At 43.2% G+C, this 17,512-nt stretch overlaps 1 protein-coding gene across 1 annotated transcript; it reads left to right on the forward strand.

The window, feature by feature from the left end:
- Positions 1-550: 550 nt before the first annotated feature.
- LOC131893319 (zinc finger protein 277-like) lies at positions 551-3,068 on the forward strand (the record flags this gene model as incomplete). The annotated part of the gene is given in 2 exon segments (XM_059243317.1): positions 551-585; positions 1,664-3,068. Coding segments are annotated over 2 exon segments (1,427 nt in total), but the record flags the coding sequence as incomplete, so codon positions are not given.
- Between the last annotated feature and the right edge of the window lie 14,444 nt (positions 3,069-17,512).

Below are 17,512 nucleotides of genomic sequence, written 5' to 3' on the forward strand. Positions count from 1 at the left end.
ATTTCTATCATTTTTGCTCATTTAATGGTTCAAAGAGATATTGTTTCAAAACTAGAACTTTTTATGAGAAAACTTTGACCCAGGAGCACGTAACTTACTTGGATAAACCTCAATCTCCACCGATTGATTGGCGGTGCTCATTTTTAAATTTGTGGCAAAGTTTTTTTAGGTTTAGATGGAGACTTTAAGGGTTATTAAAATCGTGTTAGGTTAAGTTTAATTAGGTTCGGTCAAGTAAAAAAAAAAAACCAGCACTGCCAACTAATCGGTGGAGAATAACGTTTATCACTTAACTGCTGCTTTACCGATTCAAAAACCCAAGAGAAAATCCTAACTCTCACCCTGATCATGTTTTCTTCTGATGAAGAAAGTTCAATCAACATTGCAATCATTGCAACCTATTCACGAAACCAGAATCCCTCGCCCCACGTGTGGACCCAATGTGAGACTTCCACTCAACAAAATTGGATTGGGATTGATCACATCCTAATGGGTGACTCTCAATCTCCAACCAGCCCGGGGACCTCTGCGGCGTCTGCGGCGTCTGCGGGCGCTTCGGCCGTGGATCAAGCCGAAAAAGCATGGGTAAGAGCTAAGTTTGGCCAATGATTGAGCTAAAATATTGACTATGGACGAAACTCAACCATCAAATAGAAACACAAAACGGTCAAGATTCACATGAGCGGAGCTTACACTGAAGACCAAAAACTTGAAAATTGAGCAATACTTTTCCGCATTTTGCTCTTCGGAACTATTTGTTCCAGATGAATTTCAAGCTTTACTTGACTGGATGAAAATAGATTGAGGACGGCCTTTTGTAGGGTTGTGGAGAAAACTTAAAGTTGATCATGTGGGTGTTCTCTCAGATCATCATTCAGTTGAGAAATGTTTTCATGTTCCAAAGGAAGTCTGATTGCATATAAAATCACTTTTTAGTGGCTTAACCACGGACTACTGTACTGGAATTAACTTGGACTTCCAACGATCTTCCCGCCAAAATCGGCTCACTTTGGGTCGGAACAGCTCTGAGCCCTTTCTTTTCGTTTAGAAAATATGAAGAAAATAAAAAATCTCGATGGTTGAAATTAAGAGACGGTCAGTTTCATACCATATTCTTACAACGTGATTCATTCAAAAGTCATATTGTCCAAAGCTTAAGTAACTGACCCCAAATTGGCCGAAACTTCGAACCTGTTGTAGTCTTGCCAACATAACTCTTTGACCGTCTCTCCCGACCTCTCTGAACCATATTTTGAGCCACTAGTTTTTTAACTTATTTTTTTTTTTTTTTACCAAATCATTCGATCGTTCGAGTACTCACGTTGGATAAAATGAACGGTTCAGCAGTTACCAAATTGCCACGTTCGTTGTGAGCCCATTTCTCTGGTTGTCCGTGGATAAACCCACCAAACGTAACCGACAAGCTTACAACTGACGTTAGAGGCCTTCACTTTTTTAAATCTAATATACCGAAATCTAACCGAATCTCAACTACCCGATTTTATTCTCGGTAGTGTTTAGTTTAGGATTCTTAAAATAAAGCCCTTTTTTTAACCTCTTCGAAATTTAACTGGAGTTGGGATCATTTGGGCAAAGCTTTGTCTCAGAAACGTAACATTTTTTTTTCTGATTAATTGTCACCGACTTCGATCTTCATTTGCAGAAAAAACGCTACTTCAGCGATGTGAACTTCCCGGAATGGACCAAAAGTCAAACCCCCATCACCACGCCCCTTGTTTTGCCTGAGGAGCCCAATGATCGTCGCTACGGATCAGAAACCCGGACCACGTGTCTCAAGTGCCCGAAAGTGTTCTCGGTCCCATCCCAAAACCTGGATCTGGTGGCTCACATGACCATGGAGCACTTTATCATCGTTGACGAACCGCATTTGATCTCGGACATTCCCGCCTATTTGGACTATTACCGCCGAAAGCTGGAACACACGCCCATCGGAGATTTCGCCTTCCCGCATCATGTGAAGGTCACGAGCAAGGACAAAGGTCAGAATGTGGAGGGCGACATCTTCATCTTGTGCGATCGAAGGCCTGAGGACCGGGAGCTGCGGATTCAGCTCCAAATGAAGCGATTGGAACAGGTCCTTGAGGTGCAGGAGAAGGAACGCTCAGACCCGACCTTCAACCGATGCTGTCTGTTTTGTCGTCACGTGTTCCAAAGAGAACCGGCCGAATTGTTCAATCACTTGGCCTTTGATCACAACTTCAGCGTGGGCCAACCTCATAATTTGGTGTTTGTCGATGAGTTGTTGGATCTTTTGGAGAAGCGGATGGAGGAAATGATGTGCGTGTTCTGCGAGAAGACCTTCAAGACCAGGGAGGTCTTGAAAGAGCATATGCGTAAGAAAGGTCACAAGAAGATCAATCCCAAGAACTCGCTCTACGACCGCTTTTACATCGTGAACTACCTCGAGTTTGGCAAGAATTGGGAGGCCGTGTCCAAGGAGCCGGATTTTGATGACGATCCGGAGGAGCTGCCCAATGGGTTTGATTCGGATGAGAATGAGGACGAGAACGATTGGAGCGATTGGCGAGGAGACCTTCAAGGCGCCGTGTGTCTCTTCTGTTCGGTGAATTACACGGATATCGACAATCTCCTCACCCACATGACGTCCATCCACGACTTTGACTTCCAACACATCCGCAATACGCTCAAGTTGAGCTTCTACCAACAAGTGAAGCTCATCAATTACATCCGCCGTCAAGTCCATTTGCATGCCTGTCTTTTTTGTGGCGACAAATTCGGCTCCAAAGAGGAGATGGTGGAGCACCTCACTGTGAAGGAGCACTTCAAGATCCCCGAGGATACGGAGATGTGGGACCAGCCCGAATATTTCTTCCCCACCTATGAAAACGACAACTTCCTACATTTCCTAGATGATGTTGAGATGTTTGACAAAGGATCGGCGGGCGAAGCGAAGGATGTGACCATCTATCCGGAGGACATCCAAGTCAAAGAGTCCATTCTCGAGGCTCCCGAATTCCGGGAGTCCATTTGTCCTCGACGCAGTCACGGCAAAAGAATGAATTACAATAAATGACTTAGAAAATGGATGTTGGGCGTCGTGTCGAACGATTCACTTAAGCATAACTATTCTAATATTTTGTAATTTTCTTTTTTTTTTTGGGGGGGGGGATGATCAAAGAATATTTGTTGAAATATTAATTGACCAAGTTGAGTACGAAAAAAACCTTAATCACATGAAAGAGAGAGTTTGTAAAAATGACAGGACAGTGAACGCACATGATTTGGATGAAATAGATGCTCTTGATCATATTTCGGTGAAAACAAATCTAAACCATAATCTTGTATTGTTTTGGTACACAAAGAAAGCGAGCAAAAATAATTAGTTAGGTAACAACATATCCCAGTAAAACGTCTTAAGCGTTCTTCAAATCAATTCACAACAAGTTTCAGTTCCGCAGCATCCGGAGAGTTTCTCACAAGTCGTTTTAACAGAGCCCGGAATTTTCTTTCTTTTCTTCAAGGGATTCAAATTTTTTGTTTAGGATTATCTGGCAAAAGAAATCTTTGAAGTTTTCAATTTTGATAAAAACTGCACAATAAAACATAAAAAGATCACTGTTAAGAGATAGTTTTGAGGACAATAGAGCCAACACAAAACATATATCAAGTAATGACGTTAATTAAAAGAAGGGTCAAGATAAGCATGAACACCGGCCCCTTAACTGGCCTTTCCAGGACAGTTACATTCCAAATGCAAACCATAAATCAGTTAAATTTCTAAGTATCAATCAATCTAATACCATTGATCAATCCACTAGTAGTCTACTACCAGGGCGGTCCACTGATGCATTCAAGTAGTCTTGAGTCTTCATAATCCATGTCATTGACCTTCTCCATGTATAGACAAGCACTTAAATCCAGCTTCTTCCTATGCAAACATTTTTTGCCTTGTTGACCAGCCCCTGTTTCTAAGCTTCGATCCATGGGTATTGGGCGAACAAACTTTTTCCGGAATAGATGTTTTGACTCCCGATTGAGGGGAAGAAGCCGCGCATGTGGGTCCAATAGCTAGCTTCAAAAACTTCTGTTTTGTTAACAGCTATTCTATCTTTGTATCGGTCCATTTTCAATGGCGGCTTTTCACTGCCCTAATTGTTTATTTTTTCGGGAAAATCTCATTCAAGAAAACACAAAGAGAAGTGCGATGCTTCCATCTTATGGCAAAGGGCGGCCTATATTCAACTTTTCCATTGTAGTCCGGAAGTATGTCAATTCGTCGGCCGATGACGAGCTCAGCTGGAGTTATTGGATGAGGTTCGTTAGAGTTGTCTTTGGCTATCGCCAAGGGTCTATTATTGACCACGCCCTCGACCTCGATTAAAAGAGTCTCGAGTTCTTGAAAGGTCAGGCGTGACTTTTGTAGCATGATCCGCTATGGCGTTTTCGCCGTACGGACCATTCGTTCTGCCACACCATTGCTCCATGGGGCACGATCCATACTGTAAGCCCACTTGCTGTTGTGAAGAGACTGGCTTATTTTGTCTTTGTCCAATTTGGAACATAGCATCTCCAGATGGCGATCTGCTGCTTTGAAAGCTCTAGCGTTATCGCTATAGGGGATGTCAAGTAAAGGAAATTCAAGGAAAAATGTGGTTCGGCACCCTGATTGTGGGCATTTTGGGGAGAGAGAACTAAGACAAACATCACAGTCAACTCGCACCATTAGCCCATTGAATTTTCAATAATCGAGTGATTTTGAGCGAGTTGATTTACAAAACTCTACTAAATGAGCATGTTTGGTGTTAATCAGTGAATGCACTATTAAATTGGCTCAATACCACAATGGATTCCAAATGCAATCCATAAATCAGTTAAATTTCTAAGTATCAATCAATCTAATGCCATTGATCAATCCACTAGTAGTCTACTACCAGGGCGGTCCACTGATGCATTCAAGTAGTCTTGAGTCTTCATAATCCATGTCATTGACCTTCTCCATGTATAGACAAGCACTTAAATCCAGCTTCTTCCTATGCAAACATTTTTTGCCTTGTTGACCAGCCCCTGTTTCTAAGCTTCGATCCATGGGTATTGGGCGAACAAACTTTTTCCGGAATAGATGTTTTGACTCCCGATTGAGGGGAAGAAGCCGCGCATGTGGGTCCAATAGCTAGCTTCAAAAACTTCTGTTTTGTTAACAGCTATTCTATCTTTGTATCGGTCCATTTTCAATGGCGGCTTTTCACTGCCCTAATTGTTTATTTTTTCGGGAAAATCTCATTCAAGAAAACACGAAGAGAAGTGCGATGCTTCCATCTTATGGCAAAGGGCGGCCTATATTCAACTTTTCCATTGTAGTCCGGAAGTATGTCAATTCGTCGGCCGATGACGAGCTCAGCTGGAGTTATTGGATGAGGTTCGTTAGAGTTGTCTTTGGCTATCGCCAAGGGTCTATTATTGACCACGCCCTCGACCTCGATTAAAAGAGTCTCGAGTTCTTGAAAGGTCAGGCGTGACTTTTGTAGCATGATCCGCTATGGCGTTTTCGCCGTACGGACCATTCGTTCTGCCACACCATTGCTCCATGGGGCACGATCCATACTGTAAGCCCACTTGCTGTTGTGAAGAGACTGGCTTATTTTGTCTTTGTCCAATTTGGAACATAGCATCTCCAGATGGCGATCTGCTGCTTTGAAAGCTCTAGCGTTATCGCTATAGGGGATGTCAAGTAAAGGAAATTCAAGGAAAAATGTGGTTCGGCACCCTGATTGTGGGCATTTTGGGGAGAGAGAACTAAGACAAACATCACAGTCAACTCGCACCATTCGCCCATTGAATTTTCAATAATCGAGTGATTTTGAGCGAGTTGATTTACAAAACTCTACTAAATGAGCATGTTTGGTGTTAATCAGTGAATGCACTATTAAATTGGCTCAATACCACAATGGATTCCAAATGCAATCCATAAATCAGTTAAATTTCTAAGTATCAATCAATCTAATGCCATTGATCAATCCACTAGTAGTCTACTACCAGGGCGGTCCACTGATGCATTCAAGTAGTCTTGAGTCTTCATAATCCATGTCATTGACCTTCTCCATGTATAGACAAGCACTTAAATCCAGCTTCTTCCTATGCAAACATTTTTTGCCTTGTTGACCAGCCCCTGTTTCTAAGCTTCGATCCATGGGTATTGGGCGAACAAACTTTTTCCGGAATAGATGTTTTGACTCCCGATTGAGGGGAAGAAGCCGCGCATGTGGGTCCAATAGCTAGCTTCAAAAACTTCTGTTTTGTTAACAGCTATTCTATCTTTGTATCGGTCCATTTTCAATGGCGGCTTTTCACTGCCCTAATTGTTTATTTTTTCGGGAAAATCTCATTCAAGAAAACACGAAGAGAAGTGCGATGCTTCCATCTTATGGCAAAGGGCGGCCTATATTCAACTTTTCCATTGTAGTCCGGAAGTATGTCAATTCGTCGGCCGATGACGAGCTCAGCTGGAGTTATTGGATGAGGTTCGTTAGAGTTGTCTTTGGCTATCGCCAAGGGTCTATTATTGACCACGCCCTCGACCTCGATTAAAAGAGTCTCGAGTTCTTGAAAGGTCAGGCGTGACTTTTGTAGCATGATCCGCTATGGCGTTTTCGCCGTACGGACCATTCGTTCTGCCACACCATTGCTCCATGGGGCACGATCCATACTGTAAGCCCACTTGCTGTTGTGAAGAGACTGGCTTATTTTGTCTTTGTCCAATTTGGAACATAGCATCTCCAGATGGCGATCTGCTGCTTTGAAAGCTCTAGCGTTATCGCTATAGGGGATGTCAAGTAAAGGAAATTCAAGGAAAAATGTGGTTCGGCACCCTGATTGTGGGCATTTTGGGGAGAGAGAACTAAGACAAACATCACAGTCAACTCGCACCATTCGCCCATTGAATTTTCAATAATCGAGTGATTTTGAGCGAGTTGATTTACAAAACTCTACTAAATGAGCATGTTTGGTGTTAATCAGTGAATGCACTATTAAATTGGCTCAATACCACAATGCTTATTGCCTAGACAAGCATGTAAAATGGAAAAATGTCTAAATCCAATGCATGCACAGTGCGGTTTGGCTGAGCATGTTGTCTTTGATTTTACTCCATGGAATAACGTCAGTTGTCCATGAACGCGTTTACTTGACTAGCCCTATAGATGACGCTTGGTTGTCCCCTTTTGGCAATCATTCGACAAAGGGCATCCATAATAAACTGCTCAGTGGACGGCAAATACTGGTTAGCTCCAAGTGCACCGCTTGTGAGAACAGGCAAGTAAAGAGACAACCATATGTTTTTCCTCCCTCTTCTGGAAACGGTGGTCCAAAGAAGTCGACTGCAATAGGTCCAAAGGACACTGGGTCGTCAACTCGTACTTCCTTTGGTATTGGGGCCATTTGTTCTTGCAACGGGACGAGTTTTCGACAATGAGAGGTTTTACACAAATGAACTGCCCTGCGAACTTCACGCCGGAGGCCTTGGATCCAAAATCGGCGTCGAATAATTGCCACAAGATGACCAATATCAACGTGAAAGTGAGTCCTATGGGTTTCCAGGATCAATTTCTCTGTCTCTTCGTGATTGTACTTCGGTGGGACGATGAGTCTTTCTCCCAACCGAGATCCTGCCGTCAATAAGTTAAGACTTCGATCGTCAACAGGTAAAGCATTTGTCAGTCCGCTCTCCTTTGTTGGAGGTTTTGCTCCCACAACTAGGGCGATGACTTCCGACAATGATTCCTGTTGCGCTCGTCTGATCCAAAATATCTCCCCGAAATGAAACTCTTCAGGTTGGATGTATGAACTAACAAACTCTTGACTCCCATTAAAACCACGAACACCTAGCTTTCCAAGAAAGCGAAATATCCATGAGGTCATCCGGGTTCCGTTGTTCCATCGTTCAAATCTATCCAGGATAGAGTCTCCACCTGTGATAATGAGACGTGGGGAACTGGGATGCGTTTCGACATCTCGAGTTTGTCAACGTCAATATTACTCAAGCTCCTTGGCCTCTTATGCACCGATGGCCAACTTGATCTTTCTCGAGTCAGAAATGGAGGTCCATGCCACTATAACGCATTGCTCTCTAGTTTTTGGGCAGAGATTCTCCGACTGCCCAAATCAGCCGGATTAATGTCTCCTGGACAAAAATGCCAATTTGAACCATTCGTGTTTTGAAGTATTATCTTCAGCGTGCTTCCAACCCAAATTTTGTAATTATCTGGACCTCTTCTGATTCTACAGAGGTTAAGGAAGGAATCCGTAAAACATTGGACAGGGACATGTACGATCCCGCTCGCGAAGTGATCGCCGCAGCAAGAAGTTCCAATCTTGCTTACATCTCATGCTCATGAACACCTCTTCTCATCAACTCCAACGGGGTACATGCGTGTCTTATAGGGCATTAATAGGGCGGACATCACTAGGGATGGGCAAACTGTGTAAAAATAATTTTTGAAACTAAAGGCCACTTTTTTACACATTTGCACTTTTCGTTTTTATATTGTTCTTTTGCACTTTTCATTTTTATATTGTTATTTTGCACTTATTTTCCACATTTGGCCTAAAACTGATGTTTTGGTAGTAATCAGAACTTTCTTGGCGGTAGAATTGGTCTCAAACTTTAAAACCAGAGGCTGCCGCCGAAATAAAGATATGAAAAGCTTAGATTTGAGCAATTGACGTCAATTGTTAATTTGTGAATTTATTTTCTCAACTTTTGGTTGAGAAACAAGGGAAAACGGAAATGAAAAGATCCAATTTCAAGTCCAAGGAGACAAGCTAAGCAGGGCGCTAAGATATTTAGGCAGCCCAAAACAAGCAACATAGCTGTCTTCCTTACCTCCTCCAAGCTAGCTCTCTTCTCGTTTAAACAAAGAAAAATTCCAACCTCTTCTTCAGTTGGATCAATGAAGAAACTAGATAAATGTTGACGATCTATTGCTGGGAAAAGAGAAAAAATAAGCCAGGGGATGCATTCCTTAACCTAATACAAAGAAAGTTGTCAATTTGGTCAAAATTTGACGCAAAATTAGGTTTTCTAAGAGGGCACTTTTCAAATTCGTACTGCTTTGAAAATTATATTTGAATATCCCTTCTGTTTAGATGTTATTTGCACCTTTTGTTACATTTTTGCCCTTTTCATGTACCTTTTTGTGCACCTTTTAGTCTTAGTTTTTGCAGCTTTTTGTTTCCTAAAAGCTTTGCTGTTTTGCACATTTTGCCCGTCCCTAGACATCATGCCACTCTTCGGATCCGGCACCACAAGGTACACAGCGGTGCAATAAGCTTTTGTACTTGCGTCACCAAAGGTTGCTATAAAAGCCGGTCTTCTTGAGTTGGATAAGACAGATCGAGGAATTGCAATCTTCTCTAAAAGATCGATCTCGTTCAGCCAATCGTTCCATATGGTCGCCAAATTTTCGGACAGTTTGACGTTCCAACCGATTTCTTCCTGCCACAGCCCCTGCAGGATTATTTTTGCTGTAATAATGAAAGGAGAAAGCAGACCGAGAGGGTCGCACAGTTGAGCGATTAGGTTGAGGATCGTGCGTTTGGTACCCAAATTCTTCTTGGCCAAGTCCACTGTCTTGGCAAAATTAAAAGTTAGTTAGTTCATCAGACTGGGGGTTCCAAATGACACCCAGGATTTTCATCACCGATTCCGTTGAATGAAAAATTGGTGGAATATCTTGAATGGCTTTGGGTTTGCCACTTATGAGTTTTTTTGCTACGTTAAAGAAAAATATTATTTCTATTCACCTTCTCTTATGCAAAGGAAAGCAAAGAATCGAGTTATCTTGATAAATCTAGGTGGACATGGGCAATGTAATGGGGTTAAAATTGGAGGAATTTGATATATTAATTAATTAGGCAAAATATAAACTGAATGGAACGAATAGGAGAGCCGTGTTTAGGTCGTCAAGGAGTGATTTAAAGAGGTGACGAGTTAACCAACCTAAGGAACCTTGTGGGTAGGGAATAAAAACAGACGTTTATTGAAGGCGTTCAAAGAGCAAGACAATCATCCATGAAATCAGTCTGTGTTCTAGCCCTCTTTGCATAGTGAAGGGGCATAGAGGAATTTGACGACCAACGCACTCTGCTAGCAATATCTGGGCACGTAAAGCATGCGTTTTTGAGAAGAACGGTAGTGTTTATTCGTCCTGAGTGGAGGCCGAATAGACTCGGATTGAGCCCCATTTGAGCCAGAACTTCTTTTTGAGCATCTCGGCAGCTTTTGTAAGAAGCTGGGATATCTGCCAGGATCGAAACTGTAAGTCCAGATCCTTTCATTGACGGAATTAAGTACCCAGTGTAAGGATAGCCGGGCACTGATTCGAGGAGAAAATGGAGTCTCGAGATTTGAGGAATAATGTATGACCGAGATGAAGGTGGTCATTTTTACGCTTGTTTAAGGTTGCGCAAATCTCCCCACCGACTACTTGTGTGCAGAAGGGTAAGTTCGGTCCAGGGTGTGCGAAAATCATAGATTGTACCGGCTCGTATAAATGGACCAAGGCAAATAGAGAGGAAGGCTTGGTACTGATATTTTAACAGTATTTGCTTTTGACTTGGCATTTTTCCGTAACGTTTTGTAATACCCGTAAGTAGGGGTTTTAAGTCGGGGGACGTGCAGGGCGACGGGAAACCATGTTGAGAGTGAAACGCGGCAATTGAGGGGCTTGCTGATCGTACAACGGAAATTGAGCGTGCTGAAGTTGCCAGGTCCGTGAGGAAGAAAAGTTTCTGGACGGCCGCAACGGTCCTGGAACACACATCACAGCCGTTGAACACGCAATGGCTTTTGAGTTGTAGGGAAATGAATGGTGAGTGAATGGAGCCGTCATATCGCAATAACATGATTGGGAACTTTGGTATCTCTGAGAAGATTTCATTTGTGACATGAGGTCCTTTAACGAGGACAAGGAACGTGAAGGAGACTGAGACAAAAAGTCTGTTAAGGTGCACACCATCTTCAGAAAAGAAGTGCCAACAGTGAAGTGAAGGCCACCTTGGGGCGAGCAGAACCCCACGGGCTTTACAAAAGGGCAATATGTCCCAGTGAAGCTACCATTAGCCTGGTGGGTGGACATGTCCAACAAAATCCCAGAGCTGACCAATTCAGAGTAAAGGCATTCCTAGTCAAAGCCGATGGGGAAAAGATGATTGATGCAAAACGCTCGCATTTGGCATTTTCCTCTGATGCAAATAAGTCAAAGGGTGAAAGCAGGGAAGAGAGAGCAAATATTCATGAAATCCTGATGGGCGAGACCCCATGAATCGATGTCAAAGGCTCTCGACCATTCATCAGCTAATTGAATGCCAGGGTCTTTTCCAAATGACTCGAAGTCGGATGTCATTGCGTTTACACATCTTGTATATGTTGATGGCCATGTGTTGAAATTCTGCCTTGTTGGACCCCTTTTGCATGATGAGAGTGACAACCACGTTGTTTGTAAAGTGGGTGATGGCCTTTCCCCGTAGTTGGGAGCCGTTGGCCATGTAAAAGTCAAATAAGGCAAGGAGTTCTCTGAAAGTCGAACTCTGACGCCTTTCTGATTCTGTGAAAACCCTCCCCATTATTTTATTCCCACAAGGACCGACGTGCTTTTTGTGGGACAATTCGTCTTGGCATGCTAGGCTAATCACCGCATATCCTTTACTGCTGGCGTCAGAAGGTGTCAGTTTCATGTTAGAAGGAATTTGGTGCTCTTGTCACATCATCGGAAAGCCATTCAAGTTATGGATTTCCTTTTTCAGAAAGGTGAGCTCTGGGATGGCAGGTATGGAGTCAACTAGGCAGTCCCAAGGGGGGAGCGTTTGATAAGCAAGCTTAGTTGGTCCTGCAGAGCAAATGGATGATGGGTCTGAAAGCTAATAAGCCTGTTAATATGAGGCCGTAGAGTTTGGCAAGTTCACGGACGTGTATAGATTCTTAAGCCATGACCACATCTATCAGTCTGGTAATGTGCAATATCTTCATTGCGGGAACATGCAGTTTTTGCTCCCTTAGGTTAATGGTCAAACCAGGAAAGGTTCCAATTTGCGTGGGTTCCATAGCTTTTTCCCGGTTTTCAATCCACCTTGCATTTTTCCATGTTTGTTGGGCGAATTTTAGCTTCAATTCACAGTTTGCTTTAGAATGACCTAATATAAGGCAGTCATTGATATCAATGAAGGCAGCAATGCCGTGCGAGTGCAAATAAATCTTGATGGGCATCATGAGCTTTGTAAAGAAGTACACCAGATCGGATATTCCAAGAAACGCTACTCTCCACTCATAGAAACTGGTTCTCCCATTGGCTCAAGTCCATTTCATGCCCAACAAGGTCTGATGCTCTGTCGCCACCTTAATGTGATAGTACCCAGAGAAGACATCTATTGAACCCATCCACCAATCTTTGGGAAAGCAATCTGAGGGCGTCTTGCGAGTAGAGATCGTCCCCTTCAAAGTCTTGGACCATCTTGAAACCGTTGTCATTATATACGCCATGGTGATTTCGTGATTGGCTGCTTTGGTGATCTCTGCCAGAGTGTTGATGACGCCATTTACTATCTTCATATCTTTGTCTATTAATCTTGAGGCTTTATCCAGGTTGTAATGCGTTGGGGGGGGCCGACCCCCACAGCCTAGCCAACCAAATATCCTTAGCAAGATAAAGATACCAGAGTAGCGTTTTCATGGCCCCCTTGGCGAATAACCATATCAGGCTGTTGTGCATCGCCACTCTAGTAGTGGGATAGTTGATCCTTTTTAATTTCCTTGCTCAACCATTGACAACCGTCAAGGCTTGCTGCACCAACCCTGAAAGCAATGAACCAATGGTTGGGTTTGATTGCAGTTTTCTCGCAAAATAGTGGTCTCGTGGGCCTTCAGAAGTGGGAGAGTGAAAGTCGTCATTTCTCATAAGGGTCTGTGATCAGTCATACCACTGGAGGACTTTGACGGTCTCAGCCTCTCAAACATTTATTGTTCTATGGTATATGGTTTAATAAGATTCTGTAGGACACAAATCTAATCACTTACTAGGGGGCTTGAACCTGACAATTTCGACAAGACTCATACCTGTCAATTTTTAGGAGGACCCAAACCTCTCCTCCCCCTTTATTTAGAGGACTTGAACCTCTCCTCTAACGTTATTTGGAGGTCTTGAGCCTCTCCCCTTAATTTATGTAGGGGACTCGAACCTCTCCACTCTTTTTCTTAGAGGACTCAAATCTCACTTCTCTAACTCATCTCACTCCTCTAACGTTATTTGGAGGACTTGAACCTCTCCTCTAACTTTATTCAGAGGACTGGAACCTCTCCTCTAACGTTATTTGGAGGACTTGAGCCTCTCCTCTTAATTTATGTTGGGGACTCGAACCTCTCCACTCACTTTCTTAGAGGACTCAANACTCTTTTTCTTAGAGGACTCAAATCTCACTTCTCTAACTCATCTCACTCCTCTAACGTTATTTGGAGGACTTGAACCTCTCCTCTAACTTTATTCAGAGGACTGGAACCTCTCCTCTAACGTTATTTGGAGGACTTGAGCCTCTCCTCTTAATTTATGTTGGGGACTCGAACCTCTCCACTCACTTTCTTAGAGGACTCGAATCTCACTTCTCTAACTCATCTCACTCCTCTAACGTTATTTGGAGGACTTGAACCTCTCCTCTCACTTTATTTAGGGGACTTGAAGCTCTCCTCTAACTTAAAGTAGAGGACTTGAATCTCTCCTCTAATTTTATGTAGAGGACTCGAACCTCTCCACTCACTTTCTTAGAGGTCTCGAATCTCACTTCTCTAACTCATCTCACTCCTCTAACGTTATTTGGAGGACTTGAACCTCTCCTCTAACTTAAAGTAGAGGACTGGAACCTCTCCTCTCACTTCATGTAGGGGACTCAAACCTCTCCACTCACTTTCTTAGAGGACTCGAATCTCACTTTATAGAGGACTTGAACTGTCCAATTCATAGAGCTTGGGACTACAGGGTCAACAAAAGGAAACTAAACTTCCCTAGTTTTGAACGGCATCAACCTTACACATTTTTAGATTTAAAGGGAGATTTCAACATCCAATGCAATTTAATCATGACAAAATCACTAGCCTGCTGGGTTTGTTTCTTCTTCAACACCCATAGGATCAGAATCGTGCGACCTGCTGATTGCATAAACGAGGGGATGTGGTCGACCTTCATTTGGTGAAATTTTTCGGCCATTAGGCAATTCCAGGGATTTCTCACTTGAGTCAGAGGCTTCAGACACGGACGACGAGGAAGAGGGGTAAGCTACAATCTTCCTACGTTTTGAGAGTTTGGGTTTGGGTTTGGAGGGCAATTTCGTCAACTTGGTTTTGGAAGAGTGATGTCCATTCTTAGGCTGGAGTTGGAGAGGGTGATTTTCCGAAAAGCGGAACCACACAGTTTAGGAGGATTTAAAGGGGATATAAAGTGGAGCATATTTTTTTGTCCTTGTAGGTTGACCTACACGGAAAACAATGATCAGTTCTGGTGGCAAAATGAGCAAGGTCTGTAACAAGGCATATGTCTTTAACAAAACCTTCCATTCAGATATCCTCATGTGAATGTAAAAAGATGTTATTTGCATCCCTGGTATTTGGAGGAGGTCAAACATCTCTTGCGCCAGGGTTTGCGCCTCATGCGCTGAATCAGCACCCTTGGGCAAATCATCAACATACATATCCTCCATAGCCTCGGCCGCAAGGGGAAAACCATCACAAAAAGTGTTTGCGTGCTCTTTTATAACCCAAATGGCTTGGAAGGGTGATGGGACTACGCCAAAGGTCAATGTTGGTCCAAATGAAACGTAGAGCATCATTGTCCTGCTCAATGTGAATCAACATGAACATCTTGCTTGCTTCCAGAACAAGAGGGGCTCCTTTCATTCTGAACCTTGAGTGTCTGAACGCGATCTGGGATCAGATTTGGACCAGACAGCAACCCCTCATTTAGGCTCTTTCCTGTCCAATCTTTTGACGCTGCATTGTGAATGATTCTGCATGGGGTTGTTGAGGATGACAACTTGAACATTGGATGGGTTTCAAGGTAAAAGGTTCGTGAAATAGGGCCCATATTATCATCTGAGGGTACATATTCAGGATAGCCCTTATCCACAAAGGCTTGGTAAGATGCATCAACTAAGCGGGATTTTTCTGGGTCATGACAAACTTTCCTGTTAATGGCTCAGTAGATGGCCAATGCTTTCTGGAAATTGTCGTCCGGCAAATGCATCGATCTCTTTTGGTCCATGTCCACGTTGGGATCGCCTTGTTCCCTTAACCGTCTCTGCGTTATAGAAAAGCTAGAACAAACTTCTGTTGGGACCATCCTCAGACATAAATTGATGAACATTAAATTGTAGAGTTGATCCGACGACAAATTTAGACCGTCAAAGCTCTGATTGATACTATTGACTTTGGCATGGAGATCAAACGTGTTAAGGCAATGTGGTAAATCAATCAATTGATCCATGACTGATCTTACTTGAAGCACGGGATTGCTATAAAATTGCTTGAGTGTCTGAATGGCGACATCATAATTTGCTGGGTTTGCAGATAAGTTCTCAATGAGAGTTGATGCCTGACCATTGACTTTTGATTTCAGCCTAGTTAGCATTTGAACGGGAGAAATACCAGCCTTTCTCATTAATACTGCTGTCTGTTCCCAGGTTTTTTAACTTCAGAACATCTGATCCATCGAATCCTGGAACATCTCTTGTGAAATCTGACGTCAAACCTAAAACACCCGCTAAAGTCTTCGTCAGATCGTTGTGTTGTCATCTGGTGATGAATCCGTGGGATGTTGAGCCTTGGCTTTTGCAACTTCTGGTATACCAGTTTCCGTCTTGAGCACTTGAAAACTGATAGGGCGCTGAGTGAATACACTAACGGAAGCAGGACCATATTCTATCTTTTTATCGTTCCATTATCAATGGCGGCTTTTCACCGCACTAATTGTTTATTCTTCGGGAAAATCTCATTCAATAAAACACGAAACCTCGAAAAAATATGCATAAAATTTTGGTTCACGGAACACCAGCTTTGCTTCATAACGAGTTTTCCCCACAACCGGTCGATATTGCAATGATTCCAATGCCGATTATGAAGGACCAGATATCAATGTCGATTCACATGATCGATGTGGATCAAATGGCCCTGACGGAGACTCCAATAGACGCCACAGTAATTCCAGTTGAGGCGGCAGTATATTCAACAGCTTCAAGGTCAGCTCCACCGGCCTCTCCTGAGGCTCGATCGGCCTCTCTTGAGGCTTCATCGGCCTTGGTTGACGTGCCAATACCCTCGGTTGAGGCTTCAATGTTCCCGCCGAATTTCCACCTCCAGATACATCCAAAATTTTCGATGATCGTTTTTCACTCCTATCCTTCAAGTTAATGCGTTCCTTCTTAAGACTCTCTGGGAGCAGGTCGAGTCGTTTCCTTTCGGCGTTGATGTAAGTCAATTCAATCGCCAAATCTTCATCAGCCTTTCGATTGGTCTCTTCCAACCTTTGTCCAATCACAGACTTCTAGAAATATGGACTGTGAACGAGCTTCCCGCCAAATCGGCCTGCTCTTGGTCATAGCCACTCTGAGCCACTTTTCGAATGAAAATAATAAAATAAGAAACTTAGATCTTTTCAATTAACGGTAGGTCAATTTTATATCATTTACATGCAAAGTCGATCGTTTCAAAGTTATGTCGTCGAAAGCTTATGTTTCTGACCAAGAGCAGGCCGAAAATTCAAATTTTATGTAGTGTTTACTACATAACTTTGAACATGTCTCCTGAGTTCCCTAATGGTGCGTCTACACGACAAATAATTCGGCAAATAATTAGCCTTTTGACAAACATTGTTTGCCATTTCACAAGCATTTCACAAACATTTCTCGATTTGAACATGTTTAAAGTTTGTTTGCCACAGAGCAAATATTTCATGGACAACAGTATCCTCCACAGCGATTCCAACCAAGGTGTCCATTTTCAGTAATTATGGAACTTAACTCTTTCGATCCATTATGGTTTATCACAAAGAAAAATGTATTAATTATGGTCCATTTTGACGCAGGGTAACCCCAACTTGGAGTATGAAGGGGCCTGGAATTGTCAATCGATGTTCAAAGTCATCAGATGTCATCCCATCCCCTCTTAATGCAGTAGTCCAAGTCCTTGAGTAGTCACACTTCCATCTCCTATCGAGGATTGAATGATGATCTATCGATCCATCGATCCATCAACCAACCAACCAACACTTATCTCCGGAATCCGGATTCATCTCCTCCCGTCCAGACAATGAAAATGTCGACCCCAGTCAACCCACCCACCCTGAGCCTGTCGTCCTCTGGCTCAGTCCGGTCTGGTCCCGGACCCGGCCATGGACCCGGCCCCTTCTTTTACATCCGTCTGTGAGCAAGACTTGAGCGAGCCAACCCAAAGCTAGATGGAATGGATGGATGGATTCCTTGACCTCGTCCAAAGAAGACT

This window comes from Tigriopus californicus, chromosome 2, assembly GCF_007210705.1.
Source record: "Tigriopus californicus strain San Diego chromosome 2, Tcal_SD_v2.1, whole genome shotgun sequence".
Classification (NCBI taxonomy): domain Eukaryota; kingdom Metazoa; phylum Arthropoda; class Copepoda; order Harpacticoida; family Harpacticidae; genus Tigriopus; species Tigriopus californicus.